The sequence below is a fragment of the Vulpes lagopus genome, chromosome 4, assembly GCF_018345385.1.
Source record: "Vulpes lagopus strain Blue_001 chromosome 4, ASM1834538v1, whole genome shotgun sequence".
NCBI lineage: Eukaryota > Metazoa > Chordata > Mammalia > Carnivora > Canidae > Vulpes > Vulpes lagopus.
This window is the reverse complement of record NC_054827.1, coordinates 5,749,569-5,774,008: the sequence shown is the minus strand read 5'-3', so window position 1 is coordinate 5,774,008 and position 24,440 is coordinate 5,749,569. Positions and strand designations below refer to the sequence as shown.

General features: G+C 36.1%; 1 protein-coding gene across 2 annotated transcripts in view; it reads left to right on the top strand.

Moving 5' to 3' along the window:
* GPM6A (glycoprotein M6A) overlaps nt 1-24,440 on the top strand; it is a 333,463-nt gene that overhangs the window by 182,298 nt on the left and 126,725 nt on the right. The window contains exon 1 of one of the 2 annotated variants that reach the window (XM_041753578.1): nt 1,519-2,107. The exons of the other annotated variant lie outside the window; for it this stretch is intronic. Coding sequence (XP_041609512.1) covers nt 2,071-2,107 — 37 coding nt within the window. The 5' untranslated portion in view covers nt 1,519-2,070. Of the gene's footprint in view, nt 1-1,518; nt 2,108-24,440 lie in introns of those variants that run through there. 2 annotated transcript variants of the gene reach the window in all.

Below are 24,440 nucleotides of genomic sequence, written 5' to 3'. Positions count from 1 at the left end.
TAAGACTTTCTTGGTCCCTGGGTCCCCTTGAGTCTCAGTTTTTGTTCAGCATGAAATGAGGGGAAAATAATCCTTTTCCTGTTTGTTTTACCAATGGGTTAATGGGTGTGAATGTGTTTTGTAGATTGTAAAGTGCTCTAGAAATTTAAAGAGGCATCATTATTTCCACTGCTATTACTATTAATGGTTTTTCACTGATGGTTTCTGTGGTGTAAAATGAGGAAGGAATATAAATGAGGAGTGATGCTCCATTCTGTTTTGACTGTGTGCCAGGTTATGTCAGCCTAGGGATAAGTTGGAGCAGAGATGCTGCTATGATTTGGCTCTTTGATTTCCCTCATGGTTTCTTTCTTTCAATCTGTGCCCTGAGCAAGCAGCTTGCTCACCAACCCTTGAATGCAGATTGAAATACATTCAGAAGAGATGTTTTTTTTTTAAATTTATCTGAATTATATTTACCTGTGGGTTAAATTCATTTGAATAGAGAAAATAAATAGCAGATGACTGTGGAAGGGAGAAGCCTCAACATCCTTTTAGGAGAAATCATGAGAAACAAAGTGGAATGTTGTGCAAGAATTGTCTTGCCTTTACATGGTTGCTTTTGTAATGATTTTGAAGGTGGTGCATAACATGTTTTTGACCCACTTTTAAAAAGTGCGTGAAATATATGCTCTGAGGCAAGATGCTTGTACTGTGGATAATTAGGATGTGAGTTATTTTCCATTAAAGGTAAAGAATCCGTGTGAGTGTGTGCATGTGTGTGCGTGTTTCTCCATGTGCTTGCTTACTTGGACGTGGAGACAGAGGCAGGATTCTTCCTTTCTTTATATCTTCTGCTCCAGGAAGGGTTTATGCCCCCTTGAAAGAGAAACTGTTTATTTTCTCACTATACCTTTTGTGAAGTCCTGAGACTCTGCTTGTGCCCTGTCGCTCAGCGGGCTGAAGTACAAATGCTAATTGATTGCCAGACTGCAAGGTTGTGATTTGCATTCCAAATCAGACTGCAGATTCCCATTATAAATTGCTTATCCTGTTGTTCCTTATCTAGACTCTGTTCCCTCTCTTATTATCCTACTCATTCCCCAATAATGACCCTTGAAACAATTCCCATTTAAAATCAGATTCCCGTTTAAAATCAGCAGTTTTGGTTGGGCTAATAAAATCACAACAACAAATTGCAAAGACATCACAATAGATGTGTTTTTTCTTTTTTTTTTTTTTTAAAGAAAAACTCAGTGTTCTTCTCCCTTTCCTTTAAGGATCTCCTGGCACTGAAGTAAAATAATCACTTCAAACATATCTTTCAGGCTTAAAGGTGTATGCTCATTCTTTTGAAAACCATACTTTTATGTCTTTTTAAATCTGAAAGGTGGGAGCTTACAAAACCTCTGTTAATAACACCCTCTTCCAGATAAACCCTGAGATGGTTTAATTGCATCCCTTCCTGCCACTTTTCAATCAAATAAACTAGCTACTCAGAGAGGAGGGCAAAGGAAAAGGCATTTTCGCAAGGTGTCTTACTGGGGAGAAGCAGCGCTGCAGCATAAAGAACCGGCAGGAATCCGGGCTTTCCCACTCTGGTGGCAAAGAGGGGGAATCATGGGTTGGTGGTCGGCTTCATGTTAGGAGGACACCCCTCCATCTGTTCACAGCTCAGCCTCTTTCCAATTTAAAGCCCAGATTTCCATACAAACCTCAATTTCTTTTCCCCATTTTAAATGCAAAGCAAGGCTTGTGAATCACAGAGTCTCGGCTACTGGGATTCAGACCAAATTTCCCCCCAAAATTCTCGGGCCCTTTGCTTGAATACCTGCTTACAGTGGTACACAATGGGCAGCTTTGAGAAGAAAAATTGATAATCTTCACGGAAGAGTAATTTGAATGAAATTACACTTGACAGCCTGTCTCCAAGCAAACAAGAGGCGCGAGGGAGCCTTAGCTAAGCTCCCAGGACCTGCCCGGGCCACTGCCGGGGGAGCTTCCCAGGGAAAAAAAATCACCAGTTTTTCCAACATCTAATTGAGCTTTTGATTAATTCCGTGTAGCCGAGTCTACTGAAGAAAGGTAGCCATGGAAGAGAATATGGAAGAGGGGCAGACACAAAAAGGTACTGTGCGGAAAAGGGTTGGTTTGTGACTGAGTAATTATTTTGCAGTTTCCGTGTTTGCTTTAGACACTTGCCAGTAGGGCTAATGAAGGTTTTGCTCTTGGAAGGCATTTTTTTGTTCTGTTTTGTCTCTGTGTTAGCCAGTTCCTCCCTTGGAGGAACGTCGGGCGTGAATGTTGTCATTATTTGCAAATCTTTCAGGTCTAAGCATCCAGATGCACAGGAGAGTTTGGTGATCAGGGCTTTGCGGTATGGTTGCAAACTCTTCCCTGGACCAGCCTTTGTTAACCTTGTTCCTTTATTTCACGTTTTCACTCTTGTCCAGTTGGGTCAGGGGACTCCTGGTGAGAGCCCCAGATGCAATATTTGGAGCCAGTGGTCGCTAAAAATCTGATGATGTAACCATTATCGATACCTTGCCATGGACATCTAGATAGAACAAAGACCAAGCGCATATTTATTCTATTTTGGTTGGTGCATCTTCCTTAAGGAAAAATCCTTTTTTTTTCTTTGCAATTTAGTTTTGATAGAGATGGAGCACAGGTGCATACATTTTCAGAGTGAATAGTGATGGTGAGGTTTTCCTTTCTATGGAGTTGACCCTAATCAACTTCTGAGTAATAAATGTCAAGGGTGTTTTCTGATGCATTTTTTAAGCCTTTGTAGGTGTATCCAGCTGTACAAATTAAAGCGAAATGATCATTTTCGTAGGTTGAATGTGGCCAAATATTGACAATTTCAAATGATTCAGATACTTTAGAACGTGTGTGTGCGTGTGTGTGTGTGTGTGTGTGTGTCTATGTGTGTGAAGTGGTCGCTTTGGAGGGATCTAGCTCTACCTCATTATCGGCAGCATTTTCTCTCGTGCCTGTTCTCAGGCTTATGTAATGTTATACCAAACGTTCTTGTGGTCTTAGGATGGAAAGAGTGACACAGGTATTACTACGTAAAGGTAATATTTAAGAGTAGTACTGGAAAGCTTTAGCTATCACATTTGATTCTGAAGGTATGTAAATGCATTATTTTAGAGAACCATATTTTACTTGGGAAAATAGGTAGTTTGGAAGCACAGTATAATTTTCATTATTTTGGGCCATTCAGCTTTGCTGAGTCTCTTAACACACACATACACACACACACACACACACACACACACTCAGCACATCTATACAATCAAAGACTGTTGCCATTAAATATTTAAGTGTTTATATAAGCAATAGAGGAAATGAATAGATAAGGTAATGTCCAAATTTTAGTCACTAGCACACTTGTTAATGATACTCTGTAAAGAAACACAATAATCTATATAGATATCATGTGATCAATTTTTGAAATTAAAAAACCCTCAGCTACCTTTAGTGTGTGAAAAAATAGGTTAAGTATTCACCATTGATTTGAAATAGCAAATTTTCATGGTAATTTTCACCCTCAAAGGTATCTCAGTGGACTATTTTCCTTTAGGAATAAAATATCTTATTTTTATATTTTTTATAGCACATAAGGAAATTTCTTCTTGGCCATTTAATTTGTGCAAGGATTGCCCTAAATAAAATTTTGAAATCAATCATGGATTTTGGTAACAGGTTGAAATGTCTGAGCAAGCCTTGGTACAGGCAGGAACCAAGAAAAATGATGTAATTAGTTATGATGTTTTTCTCAGGTAACTCTGAAAATCTTTCCTTCATGAGGGTGGAAGCAGCAGGGACATGATGAAAAAACATCCTGTTGAAGTGGTTTTGGGGGGGATTTTTTTAAATTATGAAGGTATGCATATTTAAACCAGTGGAAAACAATTTTTTAAAAATGAAAAGTTGTATGATGATCTATAAGTATATAAAGATATATAAATAAAATATCTATGATTAAGCTTTTTTATTAATTGAGAAGATTTAACTCTCATCTTTCTTGGTCTATTCCTTTCAACTCTGCCTATGACACCTTTTCTTTATAAGTTTGTTTTTAGAAAGTTATATTTGAACATAAATGCTCTCTATACATGCACAGGGGTGGAGGAAACAATGCAATTGGGGAGGATCTAAGTTGGAAAGCTGTTTGACAAGCAGATTAATCATAAGAGATTTTTCAAGAGTTTAGGTGGACTGATGTAATGATCCATCTACTTAAAGGAAAACATGAACAAGTTGAAATCCAAATAAAACTTACCTGTTCAAAAAAAAAAAAAAAGAAAAGAAAACAGCACTTTGCAGTAACTTTCATCCTGTTCTTCTCAAATGGCATAGAATTTTCTTAAGTCATAATTCAGATATCACAGAATTCTCACCCATTTGAAAGATGCTTTCCTGGCCTTTCTTACAATTTAAATATGTTTTTCTCTTTTACAAATTAGAAAGACTTGAATTCATGTCAGTATTTATCCATGTCAGCTTCCAGATTCAACTACAATATAAAATGGAAGCCAGTGGTTTCATAAACATTTTTGAGAATATATATAGTTGATGCTTAAAGACTTAAAAAGATCTTCCATAAGAAATGTTTTCTTCATCACAAAATCTTCCTTCCCCATTTAATCTCTAAAAGGCAATTGCAGGCAGTCCTAATATTTACCCTAATTTACCATATATGTTCATCCTGGAGGAGAGGATAATTTAAAAGTGCGAGTGACTTTACCAGTCATTCTACTCAATGCCTTGGTGTGAAACCAAAATGAGGTCATTAATCTGTTGCTGCATCATTTTTGCCACTGTCCCAAAAGGTGAATATCTCATTGTGCTGAGTAGGAAGCTGGTGTTTTAAGAACCATGTATTTTTTTTTTTTTTTGTAACATATGCCATCTAAGTGAAAGCCAATTATTTGATCCTGAGTCCAACCTAAGCAACAGTATTATGGTTTTGGAGAAAAAAAGAGGAAAAGGAAGGAAGCTATTTTGAACTTGGCCCTTAGGTACAACCACAATAAACCCAGCATTCCTATGGTCAAGAATGGAATTACATGGTCATCCAATCATGGCAACAAGAGTTTCAGTTACTGGAGAGGAGTTGAGCAAAGTGCATGAAGAGATTTTTACAAAGATTTAAAAGGTATACATTTATGACTTGTAGGCATGCAACTATGCCCGGAACATTTTGCCCAGTCCTGTAGGAAAAGATGTAAGTGATTTAGATGAGTCTGATCGTTAGTGAGTTAGTGAATGTGTGCTCAGGTAGCCAGGCAAGTGGGTGACCATGACTTTACAGACAACCTCAATGAACGAGTTACTGACTTAGGACGATGTCAAATGATTAGAAGATGTGGTGGAATTATACAGGGATAATTATACAGAGATGAAAAGGAAACAGTAATGAACAGGAAGAGCTAACAAGTTGGAATCTTCATCAATTGGCTGAATTGTTCCAAAAAGTCAAAAACTGATTGATTTAATGTCTGAACATGAACGACATTTGAAACAAGCCTCAAAATGGTACATGTAATGTACCAGAAATGTTTAATCGACTCAAAAGTAAAATGTTAGCATGTTTTTCTTGTATAATTAGCAGCAGTGTCTGAATTTATGTGTCAGCTTCTTGAGCTAAACAGAGGCAACCAGTGCCTCCCCTCCAACACTGATGCCTGGTTTACCCTCTCCTCAAGAGAATCCACCCTCAGTGGCCCTCGAGGACTACGTCACTAGAGGAAATAGAAGTTCAAACTAATGTCACAAGGCATAGTTTCATCATCTCAACACCAATCATATGACTCCTGGTTAAGGGCCATCAGCATATCCTTAACTTAGTAAAACCAACAAGAATATCTGGATGAAAGGACAGTATACACGTTTATCCTTCTCTCTTTCAATCTTAATGTTTTTCTCATAATTAATATAGTACGATTATATTGGACATGCCAACTCAAAATTCTATACTTTTTGTTTTACATCATACATTTCTACGTACATCGCTGTAAACAAGTCTATGCACAAAAGCATGTGTATCTTATTTATGGGCTGTCTGAAATTCTTTGTGAAAATTTTTTGGACTAGTGTTAGTTTTGAAAAGCCTTGAAAGCCTATCTTTGCAGCCCTAACCCTTCTTTAAACAGACATCATACCTAAAGAAAAGACACCACTGTAATAAGTGAAAAAGGAGGTAGCTTTGACTCCGTGACACAAGAGGATGTTGGGCAACTTAAATTGCCCAATGATTTCAGGGCCAGACAGTGGCCTAAGGACTTTTACATAAATTAACTCATTGACTCTTCACCATGACCTTAAGTGGTACTAATATTGAGGAAACTAAAAATCAAATAGGTTAATTAACTTGACTGAAGTCACACAGTAGCAAGGAGTAGAGCCAGTGAGATGGAGGCCACACCCTGCACTGTACTAGATGTCAATAATGGCCTACCTACCACAGCTTTTTTTAAGTGGCTCTGCTTCAACCACACACTTGTATTACACTAATCAGCCATCCTCTATAATTTATGGTTGTGTTCATTATCACCAACTGTGGCTTTTTTGGCCACATGTGGACAGCTTTGCCAAAGGCAGCCAATCCCTAGGTGTGCTAGCAATCTATCACCTGGAAGTCTTTTCCAAAAAGATGTGCTGGGTCAGTAGGACTCCTCTCTTGAGAATTGAGAAAAGATTATTTTTTAAGGTTTTATTTTTTTATTTGAGAGAGAGAGAGAGAGAGAGAGAAGGGGAGAGAGCACAAGTAGGGGGAGCAGCAGGCAGAGGGAGAAGGAGAAGCAGGCTCCCAGCTGAGCGAGGAGCCCAATGTGGGGCTCAATCTCAGGACCCGAGGATCATGACCTGAGCTGAAGGCAGATGCTTGCATAACCAACTGAGCCACTCAGCTGCCCCAGAAAGGACGATTCTTGATGTGCCCTGAGGATCTCTTAGTTCCTCCAAATATCATTAGAGTGACTGACGTACCCAGCCCTCAGCTAATTTGAGTGAATCTCTGTTCATTACAATCAAAAGACCTCTAAAGAAAACAAATGTCCAGATCCTTTTAGGAGTCTTATGTAAGGAGGTTAATGTTAAGAACTTTACTCCAACTTTAACCTGCTAAGAGGCAGTTGAACCAAATGTATACTATATTATATACTTTAATCTCAACTTGACATTACTCTTTAACATCCTGGGTAATTCTGAGTTTTTCCCTCACCAGTCATTTTTTATAATTGAATAGTTAGTTCAACGTAAAACTACTACCTACCAGTAAACAAGTATTGGTAGTAAAATATTTGGAGAACCTTTGCAATGAAGCCAAAGAACCAGATGCATTAAAGTGTTTGCTTTATTAATAGAATTGGAATCTTTAATAGTATGCCATTGAAATCCATAGAACAGTGGCTAGGAAAATAACAATCACATCAAAAACCTTTGAATAGTCATTTAAATGGAAGAATGAATTAGCCTCCTTTTGCATCTTGGATGCCAGCTACTTGCAGACTCATGAAAAAGGGAACTTGTCATGTTTGTCTACCTCCAAGTGGACTTCATCTCATCAAATATTGTCAGCTGCCTTCTTGATATTTGAATAACAGAGCTAGAAGAAACAGATCAGATTTTATAAAGTGTGTAGGAGAAATCTGTCCTGTGATTTGGCAGCTGTGCTTTCATTAGCAGTTAATACTGGAGTTTAAGAAATTTTCATCATGGTTATCAAATGTAGCCCTCACACAGTTGTTAGTGGGGAAAATTAGGTGTTTTTTTCATAAGACTTAATAGATATGCCTAGAACATCTGCATTGCTTTGGTTATTATGACTTCCTCGGGTTAGATGTAATATTTTAGAATTTTGTCATCTTATCTTTTTTCGTAATCAGTTGCTAATTATGTTTTTTATTTGTCTCAGAGATCCAAAATGCTCAATAACACATGTTCCACCATCTTGGAGGATAGAGGATACATAATAGGTTTTGTTTTACAGTATCATTGGAATGAGCATATTCACCTTTTAAAATGAAAGTGCTTGATAGAGTTACTTCATTTTCTCCCTGAATTAAAACTTTAAACATTTAAGGAGACTAAGTGAGAAGTCCAGTGTAATGGATTGAAATATTGATACAGAATGTATTTAGAATGATGACTTCAAAATGGTTTTAGAAATTAATTATTCCTTAATTAGTCCAGAAGGCAAATGGCTCATGTGGGATCCATAGAATACGGAAGAGAACTGCTAGTTTGTCAGTTTTGGCCTCCATTTCCCTTTGAACATAAACCCCTCCCCACCATGCAGAATGTTTGACAGTTTCCTTTTTCATACATAGAAGACAGACTGTCTGGCTTGTTTTCAAAATCCTTTTGGATATCATCCATACTAACAGGTGGCACAGCTGTGGATTAGCTGACATTATGAAAATAATTCATGTTTTTCCATGTGTTCTCTATTCAAGTTGTGACCATTGTCTTCGATATTCTTAATCTGAAAGAAATTTCCTTCTTTGCGTGTGTGAAATAAAAAGAAAGAAAAACACAAGGTAACTGACTTCTTTCAAATTGTGAGAGGGGAATTTAATGTTAGTTCCAGATCAAAGTCAGTAGCTAATTGGGGTGTGTTGAAGTTATAATATGAGCAAATCTGAAGTCAGAGGAAAAAGGGAGGAAGACTCTTGGCTTTTAGATGATGTTTGTTCTTTGAGTATTAAGGTAGATCAGCATGTTGGAACATAAATACTGTGTACAACAGAATAATTTCCAAAAGAAAGACATTTTGGCACATAGTTTAAATCAATGTTTTTGGACCTAAATTTCCATCATATGAGAAATGATAATCTTTTATTATACCTACCTCTACAAGAAAGAGTAATTTGATGGAATCCATCCCTGAGAATGATGGTAGGAATGTAAAACATACATTTCCCCCTATTATGGAGAATGTGTGCTTTTTATTTATTCTCAAGTATAAGTGAGGCAGTTGAAAAATTGTGCTAATTATCATTTTCCACTCTAATAGGAATTTCAATGTTTTGGCAAATGCTTTCTCTTCTTTTTAATGCATGAGAAAGATTCTTTGATGAATTAGCTATTTTTTTAATAATATGAAATGTGGAAGAAAAAATTCATAATTGTTTACATACCTTTATGGTTATTTGATGAGAAAATTTCCAGTAAATAAATCAAAAAAAGAAATAATATATGGCCAAATCCCTTTCCCCAAAAACATAGTTTTTTTTTTTTTCAGTTTTTGAGATGCCTCTCCACATTTCCTACATTACTAGATAGTTTCATTTTTTAAAAAGATTTTGTTTATTTGAGAGAGCATAAGCCAGGGAAAGGCAGAGGGAGAAGGGGAAGCAGACTCCCTGCTGAGTGAGGAGCCCTATGATGTTGGGCTCAATACCAGGATCCTGGCATCATGACCTGAGCCAAAGGCAGATGCTTAACCAACTGAGCCACCCAGGCCCCCCGATATTTTCATCTTTAATAGTCTATATACCCCATCAGTTTTGTACTTCAGGTTAGTGATTGCACATCTGAAACATAGCTAATTATTTTTATTAGCATGATTTATATATCATGGAAAAATAGTAAATATAGTAGCTAATATTTAATATCCAGGCACTTTCCTAAGCATTTCATATCAAGTACCTAGTGTCAATATATGCTCTCATTGATTAATAAATTTTGATTATAGTTTTCTTACCAATTTCCCATGTATTTTTACTTTATGGACAGACACTCTTTAATCAATGGCTATTTAGTTCAAACTCAGCTCTACAGGGAACAAGAAGAAAACTTCATACAAATATCTAGAGAAGAAAGAGGATTTTAATGGAATGAGATAGTTTTAATTTCAGCTTTGAGAAAAGTGATTCTACTTAGAAATTTTTTTCCATAATAATAGCATTCAAATGCAAATTTTGGAATTCTAGATTAGTAGTAGTAAAGAATTGTATTCAATTTTGTTAAAACACCTTCAAGTATTTTGCAAATAGAATAATTTTAAAAATACAGGCTTGAGCATTATTTGAGCAATGGAACTTGTACGCATGACACTGAGTGTGGTGTGTCTACTAAAAAAAACAGGCTCTGAGTTCTGATGGTTTTCACTAGTGCCCACATCTTCCCTAACCTAGCGTCATGAATGGTTTGCTTTTACTTCAGAGATTTTGTTATAGATATTCATCTAAATTTTCTTTTCTTTCTTTATTTTTTCATCTAAATTTTAAAATCTCATCCTTTTATAGTAGAAGTTGACTGTAAGTGGTACTTATGGAAAAACTGAATTTAAAACATTTTAAATTTCTTTACTCCACCACCCACAATAGAAAATCGTAATTAAAATGTAAGATCTAGAATTCAGTAACAATACACTCTGATGCTCTCTATAAACCTCGAACATGTAGAAAAGCTAGCAGTTTTTGTAGCCAGCTTGCATGCTGATTGGCCAGCTTAACTTGTGGGTTCCCAGATCAGTGACTTGTTACAGCCCTGACTCAGCTGTAACTCACTTTCTTTATATCTTTGTCTATATTAGTCAGTCCTGGTTTTTTGGGAATGGGATTTGGGGGAAATATGGGAAAACTCATATTTTTAGTGAGTTGATTTCTTCTACCATTATCTTTGGGCTTGTTGGTTTTAATGTGAGTTTTAGATGAAACAGGGACTGGCTAGATGGGCCTATCATCATATTTCCAGCATTGTAGGAGTCTGCTAAATTCAGATCTGTAACCATGTCTCCTTTTCTGTCTTCCATAACACATTGTGACTGTTTAAAACATAGCTAAGCAAACTTCCTTGAGGCAGAGAGTCAGTTTCAAAAACTAAAGATGCTAAAGGGTTAATCATTTTTTTTGATTTGTTGGAACAATTACTTTCTAAAAGTTTGTTTAGCATTAAATGAATAGCATTAAATGAATTAAATCTCTTATCATTTATCTTTTTATGTAGTGTATGTTATATCTATCTCCCTGAAAGTACAAATCCCTTAAAGGAATGGATTTATCTTTTGTTCTTGAATCCAAACTATAAGGTGCTCTGAATACAGCCCCATTCATACATGATGATGATGATGATGATGATAATGATGATGATGATATGATGATGACGATGATGGTGATGGAGGGGTGATGGTGATGATGATGGCAGTGGTGGTGGTTGTTGTGTGATGATGATGGAGACTAGAAGAGAAAAGGAAAGAGGATGGAAAGGGAAGAAAAAGAAGAAGAAAAATATGATGTCAACTATTCAGTCTAAAGGAAGGATGAAATCATGTTCTTTTCTAAATACAGACCTTACAGAACAGCTAAACCTGGCTTGAAAAAAAAATGCTACTACAACTCCATTTTGTATCCTTAGATTTGAATTAAAAGAAATCTTTAATTTTTGACCTGAAATACAGTTTGATAGCAGCCTTCATGAAAAGGAAGAGATTTTCAATTCTATTATTAAAGAGCCCACATGGATATTGCATTACAATTCCAGCAATTAAGCAAAATACATTGAACTGTCAAGTTCAGCAGATGGTTCCTGAAACCTGGGAAGTTAGTCTCACAACATTTTATAAGATGCTAATACAGAAAATATAATATAGTGGTGTATGAACTTGCTGACACTAGGCTCACTGTGTTCATTAGTAAGTGTTGATTACAGAAAACAAAATTGCAGAAGAAATGACAGTTTAAAATCCTAGAAGACAATTTAATAAAATAAGTCCTTTCTGAAGCTCTGTCCACCTACTCCATTTTCAAGATCATAAATTTAAAGGCTAGCATGTCAATGTAACAATTCCCTAAGCTTCCGTTTTCATACTTTTATCAGTATGCAGTCTTGAACAGTTGCCTGATAGTATGGTTGTGACCAAGGCATAGTCTGAAAATTCTAGTCATACAATATTTGAAGGATCATTCTTTCTCCCTGCAGTTCTGGTATACTAATTTTTTGGTATACTGACCACTAATGTGTGCTTTGGGATAAATGTGTGATAACATTATATGGAAAAATTGAGAGTGAGTTCTTCCTGAACTTCTAAAATTATGTCATGTTTTATATGCCCCAATATACAGCCAGGCCAAAATGTATAATCTTGGGAAAAGATTTTTATTTATTTATTTATTTATTTATTTATTTATTTATTCAGATGTTATTTTTATGCAGTGATTTGCAGCAACACAAGATAAAATTTAATCATCAAAGAGATGGCAAGCACTTACTTCTGACATTGACCTCTATACCATGAAAGACTTAGGAGCTGCTAATAAATCACATATGTGGTTCTTTCCTAATGATGCTTGGTAATAACATCTGTATATCAAGGGGAGTTGCTATTTTTACATGAATATTAAAAAGATTTATTCATTATTTCTGGTAAGTTGGAGGGAAAGTTCATACCCCACTCAGAGTTCTACCATCATGATGTCTGGCCTCAACTCTAGTACTTTATTTTCTTTCAAATTTTGCAGTGATCCCAAAGCAACATCATTATCTACTGGTGTTGAGGTCTTTTCAGGCTGCTGTATTCCACAAGCTTCTCTCCCACCGAGCACTGCATAATTTTTAAAATATTAAAAATCAATTGCGTTTTTAAATCTAATATGCTCTATTTAAAAAAAAAATCAAAATCACTGGCCACTCCATTCCATCTGTATCAGATTCCCAGCACATCTCCTCCTATTGACATAACCACTTTGCTTCAGCCTTAGATATTCAAAGAATTATCTTTAAATGTACTGGGTAATTTGTAGCTTACTTGACTGTATTTTTGATGTGTTAGTTTGAACCATGTCAAATTACTAATATTAGACAATTTGCATCTGCAAAAAAAATGGTACTTTTATAGAGCTATACTATTCATGTGTGCATTTATGAAAGTTTTTAAATGTGTCCATCATTCTATTTAGAAAACAGAAAATACTACGTGATACGACATAATTAAGATTTTTATAATATATTTACATGGAGTATGGTAAGCTTATCAAACTTTCTCTGAATTCTTTCTCTTTTTTTATTTATTCATGAGAGACACACACACAGAGAGAGAGAGAGAGAGAGAGAGAAAGAGAGAGAGAGAGAGAGAGAGCGAGCAGCAGAGACACAGGCAGAGGGAGAAGCAGGCTCCATGCAGGGAGCCTGACGTGGGATTTGATCCCGGGTCTCCAGGATCATGCCCTGGGCTGAAGGCAGGCGCCAAACCACTGAGTCACCCAGGGATCCCTGAATTCTTTCTGAGCTCATTAACTTGCTGTGTTATTGTCCCCTTTAACAAAAACTGACAAAAGGGAGATTTTAGTGTTGATGGATTCATATATGATGGCAGAGCTAACATTTTTCTCGGTTTTGAGGTCACATGACTTCAAAGTTGGTACTTTAGGGGCTTCTTAAACATAGTACTAAATTAGGATATATAGTTTATTCTTCCTGTCTCAGAGTAGACAGCATGTCCTTTTATCTAGAGAGTGAAATATCTGCTTTGTTTTTCCCTGGATAAATTAACACTACCCAAATCATTTTCCATCTATGTGTCATGATTCAGCGGAATCTCATTTCACACAAGCTGGGAATGTCATTCTGTCATGAGTGGTTCTTGTTTATGTCATCTAAGGTAAGTTTTCAAAGCTGTTTGTGATCCTTGAGGGGCAAAGAATTATATACCATTTCAAGATGGAATGTAACCCAGACATTAACTTGAGCTATTACCTTTTTGGTTATTTTGATGCTTTATTGTGCATGAAAGAGAAGCCTTCATTGAAAAGGTCTTATGATCTATGTTTTAGAAATAGTATGAAGCCATAATTTAGGCTTTGGAGTGGACAATAATTAAGCACAAACTAAAGAACACTGAAATGCCCATTACTGAATGTAGATACATGATTTTACCTGTTAATTTTTTAAGTGTGAGTGTGAGAAAAAAAATGAGAATGGATGGGAAAGACTGAACTGCACATGATCTTGCTATAGAATGAGCGAAATTGTTTTATATTTGTTTTTGGATTAAACTGTTTTGGACCAGTTTTGGCCCAGAGGGTGGAGAATCTCACCCCTAATTTAGATGATTTTCATTCAGCACAATTAATATGACACTCATATTACAAAAAAAAAAAAAAAAAGGACTTAAATGCATTTGGTTAGCATACATTGATTAAGTAAAGCAATTTATTTCTCCAGCTAAGATTTTGGGTTAGATTTGATATGTGTAATTTTATTTTTGTTGTATTTTATATATTTTGCTTAGCTATTTGTGTTCCATTTTGTAAAATCTCAAAGAAGGTTCCTCTTCAATTTCTGCAACAGTGTTTAATTATCTACCATAAATTATGCAGTTATTGGAATTATTTGTTGACTTCTTGACCACTTAGAAGTCTATATATTTTTAAAAAATTGTACTCATAGGATATTACTTGAAACAAGAAATTTTAATATTTCTTTAAAATTTATTATTAAAAATTCATGCTGCTTAAGAAACCATAATAAGATGAGTGAAAAAAGAACTAAATCTGAAAAATATTTGAATCATGCCCTTATCAAAAGGAATAAGGACAAAAGGGATGCATTTTGACTAAGAGGTTTTTGGAAATATGTCTTATTTTTAGGGTGACAGAGACAAGTCTTTTGGAGATGTCTATTGCACCTCAGCCCTTTCCCTCACTACAATATTAACATTTTTACTTTTGTATATAAAAATATCAATATCTCTCTTCCCTATATGTCTTTACTTTGTTGCATTCATATCAGTCTTTGTTATGTGTTGAGGTTCCAGAGCTTGTTTTCAGTTGGTTCTTAGATTCATGGAAATGTCTAATGGTTTATGGGGTGGGAGGAAAATGAAAGATGATACAGTTGAATGGTACTACCCAGAAATGGCAGTGGATCACAGTCAGAAATCACAAAAATGGATATATAGGTTTCGGCCAAAACAGAAATTATTTCTGTTTCAAAAGAGGGCTGATAACTACAAGAATCTAGAAAGTAGAGTGGCTGGGGCTCCCTGGGACAGCTGTGGAGAGAAAAGCCTGGGCTCTGCCTAAGATATCGAGGGGCAGGAAAGAAAGAAGATGTTATTGCGTATCAGGCCACTGAAATCTTTGAACTCTCTGCTCATAACTAGCCTCTGGCAAGGATTTCCAATTTCCCTCGTTTTCTTTTATGTGAAATGCAGCTGAGGATTTGCCAGACAAAAATTGAATACCTCTTTTGGAGCTGAGTAAAAAATGCATTTTATATTTCCCTTGGTAAAATTGCTTCCCGAGGAAATTTGCCATTTTCTGAGGAGAAAATGTAGGCCACAAAGAGAAAAAAAAAATCCTTACATTCTTACATTTTAACTGTGTGCTACATTTGCTCTGATAGAAAATGGACTCCAGTTTAAGAGCTTGAGAGAAATGACACGTTTGAGAAGAGTAGCAAAAAATCAAACCAATGTGTTTTAATAAAAGAGTTAAGTTGCCTCCACACCCCTCTCCACACCAAAAAATAATTTTAAGGAGTTTTTGTGTTGTTTGTAAATTTTTGGTAAGGCAACGTTTGGTAAATTTGCAAGGATGATGTCAGAAACTCACCAGATTGTTTATTGTGAAACCAAGCTGTGCTCAAGTTTTCTGCATTCCATTACCAAGCACTTCTGTTGTGCTCTTTATATGCAGCAGTACTACAAAGGGGTTGTTTATCCACCCTCTATGACCAGATTATAAATGTGGTGACCTGAGTGCTGCTATGACATTCGATTTAAATATAATCTTACTGTTGAGTTTAAACAACCCAGCTTCCTCAAAAATCATTAAATAATAAACCAGTAACCTCTGTGAGAGGTAAGGTGATGATTTTGCCTTGAATTGTTGGAAATAAATAACTTAGAAGAACGATTATTAACTGTTCTTTGCAATGGGCGGGTTGTTTTTGTGCCCTGGGGATTTGTGTATCTTTGTAAGTTACCCAAGTTGGGGCAGTGCCAGAGTCGAAGAGGGAAGTTTTTGAAGTTTTCCAACTTGGGTTTGCTTGAGTGTCTATCTCCTGTGTTGGGTGTGTTGAAACATAGATTTCTGCCCCTCTTTCTACTCCTGATTTCAGTTTCTGATTCAGTAAGTCTGGGTTGGGGCCCAAGAATCTGCATATACAACACTTTCCCCAGCTATACTATGGTCACCAATCCTGAGACCCCACACATAGAGAACCACTGGTCTAGCAGATTACTGCCATTGTGTAAAACTCACCGCGAATTTCCCACCTGAGATCTATAATTCATATACCAAAATAAGGATATTATGGATTTGAAATCCCAAAGCCTGAGAAGAAAACATAGTCAGAGATGGCAGTCATTTAAAATGAGAACTTTCTGGATAATAACCCCCAAATTTTGCTTTTGAAAATCAAAAGGATTTTTGAAATCTATGATCATGTGCATAAGCTCTTGATTACTTCAAAAAGTGGTGTGAAATGTGCAATGATACACAACCTTCCATCTGGATGATTCAGTAGATATAGGAGGAAATTATAATCATGGGATGAAGGGGGAAATTGAGTGAGATAGGAAACTTAGAGTTACTGAAAATGGTAACACATGTAACAATAAACCAGTTCTTGTGTATTCGGTGTACATGGGAGTTGTTAGGGGCAGGGTCTAAACAATGATTCTGTGTCACCCTGGACTGTCATGAACTGTTGTTGCTATTAATACCAATGTTAGTCTTACTAGCTATTTAACAAACATCATAAATAAATTTTATGTCGGAGGTCATGAAAGATTCAATAAAGGCCAGCTCTAAACAGTGAAATGGCTATAGATATTGTAACTAGGATCACAAGACATTTTTTATTGACAAATTAAGTAAAATGAATGTTAAAATGTTCCTGTTAAGATCCCAGTAATTACTGTGTGTTGTACAGTCACTTGTTTTTTTCCATTCTTCTGTTAAAATGTCCATATTTTTTCTAGAAGAAATAACTGAACATTTTTCACACATTGGAAATGGACTGATGTCAGACTAGCGAATTTTTCTAGAGAAAACAACCCTTAAGAATTTGAGGTATTTTACTGTGAAAAAATGAAGACAGGCTTACCACACACGAAACACAACTTGAGACTTTATAGAAAATTGGTGAAATTATTGTTTGGGATCAGGACAATTTTCAAAGGGAATTCAGTATGCGCTGGGGAAGGAAACGCCTATGGGAACTTATTATATGTTCATTAGCCTAAAAGCAAACAAGTAAATAGCTTGCAACATCTAAGAACTTGAAGACTATGCCGTCCATTCAGTGCTGCCCCTAAGAATTATACCTCACTGCTTATTGCAGGATTCCCAGATGCAAATGTCAGTGTGGAATTATGATCTGTTTTTTGGTAAACACAATATGAAAGGTTTTGAATGCAATAGAATGGCAAATGGCTTATATTCTAGCTTCCACATATTCACAGTGAAAATCATGAACCGCCAGAGGGAAGATAGCAGAAACAATCAGAACTATTCAATTATGGATTCTAATCCCAACTCTGTCACATGCTGGCCATGTGTTTTGGCCAGGTAACTAAATTCTAATCAATGCATGTAATTTTATCATCTATAAAATTGGATATATGGTAGGATTGTTATATTATTAGATGGGATAATTTTATTATCTACATGATTGGTATTGCTTGGTAAGTTGTAGACAAAGTGGGTTTTTATTACTCTTTTAGAATGTGCTATTATTTTCATTTGTTATGTTATATTGCCTCACTGTCCATGCTAAAAGCCATCTCAAACCTGCGAAGTTTTGTGATTATACGTAGATAATTATTTTGCAATGAATTTGTGCCAGCTACTCTTCTAAGTGTCACTGAACAAGGCAGGTAAGTAATGGGTCTTTTAGCATATAAGTGGGGAAAGACTGAAACCTAGACAGCATCCAGATGTAAATAACTAGATAAATAAGAAAATATCAGTGATATGCTTATGAGAAAATCAGAGTAACATGTAGGGGGTGGCTGGACTGCAAGCAAGCTGTTGACTGTGGCTGTGGTCTCATCTGAAGGCTCCCCCACAGGAGTGGGGCTGCTAGGCTGCTTAGTCACATGCCACCTTGTGGGCAGGCCACAATTTCTTACACATAGGCCTCACCACAGAGCTGCTTGTGACCTGGTAGTTGGCTTCCTCTAAGCAAAGGATAGAAGAGACATTGGAAGAGAACATGCCACAGTGCTTTTGTAATGTATGTTCAGAAAGGCATGAACGTTACAAGGCAGGGGTCGTTGAGGACCATCACAGAGGCTGTCTGCCACAGACATACACAGATGCCTCAAAATGGAATTTATCCATTTACAGCAGAATCCACTCTACATGCTTTGTTCTCAACTTCTATCACTTCTGTCACCATTTATACATGCTGCACCCAAACCTGACAGCCCAGGGGGTCACCACTAATGCCTTCCACATTGTCATCTGTATCTGATTAGTCATCATATGCCTTTACCTCAGAAATGTCTCTTAATGCTGGCTTCCCATCTTCATCTGTTTAGTTACAGCCTTATGCTCTTGATCAATTCTTGCCATAAGTTATTGTGAACGACTTAATTAGAAAATATGCTTCCCATAAAGATGTTGATATATGGAAATGTTTTGAAAGGTGTTGGGGGGGAACAATATTTCACTTTTCAGAAAGATAGTAAAAACCACAAAACTTTTGGAAAATAATTTGCTCTTATTATGAAAGTGAGGGAGAGGAAGAGAAAGAAGAGGAGTACGCACTAGAGAGAAACCAAGAAAAAGACAGACACCAAGAAATACAAGTGGCCTTATTTTGTAGTAAATATTTCTCCTGTGTTTTTTAGACTGGTGCTTCCATCTTATCATAATTATAGTCTCTATCAGGCAAGGGATCATTGATGCTCTTCTCCCAAACAGATTAAGATGATTATAATCCGTTCCTAAATTCAATTTTTAACATGTAAAGCTAGTGCCTTATAAATAAGTCTTCCTTTACACATAAGGATGTTTTATAACAGCATATCTAAGAACTTCTAAAATTCATGTTTCGGAATAATAAAATGTGCTCCAAATTCTGTGGCTGCCACTAGTTGGCTGGGTAGCATATGGCAAACCACTTAACCTCCATGACATTCATATTCCTATTTGCAATGGTAAGAAAATGCCCTAGAGTTCCATATCTGTGTTTCTATTAATTTTAGACATGTTTTTTAAACCCAATATTTTCCAAGGTAATGTAAGAACATTATTACATATTTGTTATCTTACTAGAACTAAAATATCTTTTCTATTCATACATTTTGTTTATCTTGACTTATTTTTTCATAAAACAACCTTATCTGTCATCTGATGTTATTTGTAAAATACTCATCTGAGCCTCAATATTCTGTTAGCTAGTAGATAGATAGAGATTATACATGGAATGTTTATATTAAAATGGAATCTCTAGTCCAAAACACATGAAATATCTACCAGAAAATAGAGACATTCATATTTTACTCATTCTCTCTCTCTCAGACACACACACACACCAAAAGCAAATTATTACAAATGTGATAAAGAAATGATCAAGTGAGAGGAAGACATTTTTTATGTTATATATCTAAAGGATTGATCTAAACATTTCTTTCATTGCAGTGCTGGCATTTATGCTGCCTTCTTTTCCTGTATAAGGAGGAACAATCAATCTTTTTTTTCCCCCAATAAATAGGCATCATGCTGCAAAGTCCTCTAGTCTATAACTTTCGTTGTTCTTGCTTTTGAACTAAATAAAGACTTCCTTAAACAGTAGTTAACATGATTATTCAGTTTTAACCTATGCCTTCATAAACTTTCATTCTATAATATAGAACTGAGATAATTTTTCTATTGGATGATTTCCAGTTTGGAGAATATGGTATCTTTATCCTATGTATAAGTAAATGCCCCGTGGCATTTGCTTTTGTAGCAAAGAATAAGCTAAATACATCATAAAAGAAACTTATAAAGGTAATAACCAAGGCAAAAGATCACAAGCATTCTGATAATTTAAAAAATTGATGACAGTTTTAATTATTGTAAACGTCTCTGTAGTGCAGTTTCAGGATATAAATCTCATTAATGCACCAGTCTCTTTATTTTGCTGGTGAATTTGTTGACAGATAGTAATTGGGTCACTTTATTGAAATGCCCCATGTAAGCTCAGAATTCTCTGTGTGGGTTGGCATGACAACCATAGTGGTCGATTAAACATGCTCAGAAATGGAGAAACTGTGCTTCTCAGAAGATGGCTAACTAGATGGGGAATAGAAAACTGTCCAGAGAATGGCAACATGGATGGAAATTTCTAAGAATTGCTTTGAATGTGCCATTTTGTATTGATTTATGCAGTATTGATAGGATAAATATGCTATGTGCAAAGAACTAGATGTTTAAAAATTCACCTAGATGATTGCCAAACATATCTTTGATTTTGTGTGGCTTTTAATAAGAAAAGGTTGGGATAGCCTTAAAATATTAAGTACTCTTTCAAGAAAATGCTAATATTACTCAGAACAAATGGAATTGCTATAAATGGTAATTTCTATTTAGCTCTTTTCCTTTTAAATCATTCCGTGAAGCACATGGCAGATGACATATGCAGATGGCAAAGATTGGCAGACTGGCACACAGGCACTGCCTCTGCAGGCCAGGACCACTGTGGCCAGATTTGGAGACCAGGAAGATGGTGAAAGGATAAGTCATTAGTAAGACAGAGGGTTGGCAAAAGATGGATGGCATGGCTCACTGTCTTTTTTCTTCTATATTTCAACTTCATTTCTTTGGCTTGTATGTAACAGCTAACCAAAGACAAAATTTGGAGGTAACCAATAGAGGCAAGTCTTTATAATCATAAGGCACTTCCTATTTTTTGCCGTTTTTAAAAAAAATTTTTTTTTTATTTATTCATGAAAGACAGAGAGAGAGGTAGAGACATAGAGAGGGAGAAGCAGGCTCCCTGCGGGGAGCCCGATGTGGGACTGGATCCCAGGACCCCAGGATCATGACCTGAGCCAAAGGCAGATGCTCAGCCACTGAGCCACCCAGGTGTCCAATTTATTATTTTTTTAATTACCAGTACCTCAGACAGCTCTTAGGGTAGAAGAAGAAGACCTCAACTAGTTAGCAAGTTTTCTTTTTAAATTAGCTTGATTTTACTTGACTAATAAAATAATGAAGACACGATAAAATGGACATAACAGATTTACTATGTCTGTAACTCAGTTCAGGTGCCAAGACAATCAATGTGTGAAGTCAATGAAGGAGGCATTTTTAAATTTTGTTCTTTTTTATTAGTATGCCTTATGGAAATTCAAATCTGGATGCTTTGATGAGTCAACGAACATAATTTAAATATCAACTATAAAATAACTAAGTTCGCATAGGCTAGTATCGTTTCAAAAGTCTCCTATTGAAATGAATTCTAAAAATCAGGATCCTTTCTAACATTTTTGAGAGGAGGAGCTATTGCAGATCATCTTCATTCTACAAAAGGAAATTAACTGTGTAGGATTAAGGAGCTAATTAGTGACAGAACTAAGCCTAAAACCCTGCTGGCCTCATTCAAATGCAGGCTCTTTTTATAGCCTGTGGTGTCTTCTAATCCTGCTACCATCCATACTGCCTTCAGACATGAGAACTCTGGTTCCATGAGCTGTCCATTTAGTGCAAATGAAACCAATACTGTGGACTTGGTGAATTTCATTTTGATATTCTTCATTTTCTTTCTTTGTCAGAGTTCCTTATCTGAAGCTATAGGCTCTAATTTACCAGTTTATGTCTTCGTTTTCATTTATTTGTAATTTTGAATAGCCATATTGATATTTTCTCCATTCTGATTTGTTCATCAAGAATGATGAAAGGATAGATTGGGTTAAATATTTACTCATCATTGGTTGGCATTTAAAAAGCCCTGAAAAAACAAAACCAGCTTTTAAAATTACCTTGTAATGTTAAAGATAGATGTTTCTGTAACATTCTTATTTTTTGCCTTTGTAAAAAATTAATAACAATAATAAAATCTGGCTTCAGTTTGTTATAGAACTGGCTCCTTCTCTGTTTTATTCTTCCCCATTCAGATCCAGCCCCAGACTCCCCATCTTAGGTGGCTTCGTTAGATTAACACACACTAATGAATATCCATAAAAGAAGAAAAGAGTGGGTGGACAAGCTGGGTGGGCTGGAGATGAGATGTGCTAGAAACCAAAAGCTGAAATGAAAGAGTGTAGATAGAATAAAATGAGGGGAAAAGGGATAAAGCAATGGATAGGAATGCTATTTTCATGGGTTAACACTTCATAACACATATCTAAAAGGTATTTTTTCATTCTTCATTGGATTCATTCATTCACTCATTTATCACTTAATAAATATATAACAGGTACCCACTTTGTGCCAGTTGTAGTTGAACTGCTGGGGACACAGCTGTCACAACTACACAAAAAAGCAAAGACACAAAATCTTACCCTTCCTAGAGCCTGTATTCTAGTAGATGAAAACTTAGTTTAAAAATGGTGCTTGGTATTGTTTATGAATATCCTTCTTTCAGAAGCAACAGAAAAGATTTTTCATAGAGACTTATGTCTTGCATAGATTCAATTTGTCTAACTATGAAGAGTGATGTCCAGTAAGCATGGATTCAGAATTTAGGAGAAAAAATCTGCATTGGAATTTTGCATTTATGTCAAGGTCAAAGAATTAGAGTAGTCCAGGAACAGAAAACAAAAGAGAATAGCCTTCAATTCTAGGCCAGTGAGAAGCTGGTAGAGATCAGTTATGGGAAGTGCTGAAATTCTGTAGATGGAAAGGTTAATAAATACGTTTCAAGATAACCCTACCATAGATTTTTTTTCCTGTCCCTATTTAAAGAATAAAGTTTAGATTTGTTTCTTGAAACACAAAGAAGGAAGATTTTTCTGAGTCTCCTGTTTTGTGTGTTTGACCTTATATTCTCTGTCAGAGAAAGCACAGATGTGAAATGAATCCAGAGGTTTCGGCAGGATGGATTGGAGGATCAGAGACTGAAGGTTGGTGGTGGTATCAGCTAAACCCACTTAAAGGCTATAAATTGAAAGGATTCCATTGATGCAAGGAAATAGGGTGACAAAAATAAGATGAGAAACATGGTGCCTCCAAGCCAAAAGAAATTCTTGCCCTTTTATCTGTTAAGTAGTTAGTAACAGCAGCCCAGCAGTGTCTGACAGATGTCACTGTGTTTTCTGTTGAAAGTTAAAAATATCCAGCGGTCTCCTGTGAGTTCCCTGCAGCACTGTGAGGTGCCTTGCTTGGGTCACAGGTTGGAAACCATAGGTTAATGCTATGCATTCTCTTATCTTCTCCTTTTTGTATCAGAACAAATACTGAGCTCTATCATAATTGCTTGGTGATTTCCGGTCCTCTTGCTAGACCGAGGCTGCAGACTATACAAGCAGAGGATCACATCCATTTTATTCCTCATTGCATCCCCTGTGACCAGCATGGTGACTGGCTTATGGCAGGGCTTTGAGAACTAGTTGGTGAATTTATCCACATTGTGAGTAGATTAATCTCATTAGTCTTTATATAAAATGCTAATTTATCTGCTTGTATTCTTCAAGCCATAAATTAATTTCTGGCATTTTTTTTACTGGCATTTTTTTTTTTTACCGATTCATTGTAATGGTCTCTTTGAGATCTGTTGACAACGTATGAGTAGGATGGATGCAAGTGCTAAAAAGAATTGCTTTCCTAGGTCTGCATAAGAGAAGGTGAATTAGATGAATAATCAGTTTGGGTACACTTTTGAGGGAATTGTGATAGACAGGAGAATAATAACTATAACAATAGTAATAATTCATATAATACACTTAACTCATTCTATTCTCTAAACAGCTGTAGAAAGGATCATGCATAATAAACTACCCCCAGAGTTAGTGATTGAAGACAACATTTATTTATTTTTTTCTCACAGTTATGTGGGCTGTCTGATTCATTCTTCTGCTCCATGTGGTATTGGCTACAAGATACTGAGACATCTGTAGTCATCTGGGGTCTTGATTGGGCTGGAATGTCCAAGTTGATTCAGTTGATGCTAGTTGTTGGCTGAGACTCCGCCAGCCGAGGATCTGTGCCAGTACACCTATGTGTGGCCTCTGCATGTGACTTGGACATCTCACAGCGTGGTGGCTGGATTCTGAGAGGGAGTCTCTCAAGAGCAAGTGCTCTTAGAGATGCAGGCAATAGTCACAAGGATGCTTATGATCTAGACTCGGAAATATGGGAATTTCTCTTTTGCCACATTACATTTGTAAAGGCAAGGACCAAAGTTCACCCAGATTCAAGGAGAAGAGGCAGCATGCATAAAAAGAGAGGAAATGAATTAAAAGTGGTCATCTTCGACTCTCTGTTTACGTGTAGGTACTATTATCATTCTTATTTTAGAAATGAGGACATGGATTCATGGAGAGGTTGGTGACTTAGTTTCATAGTGGA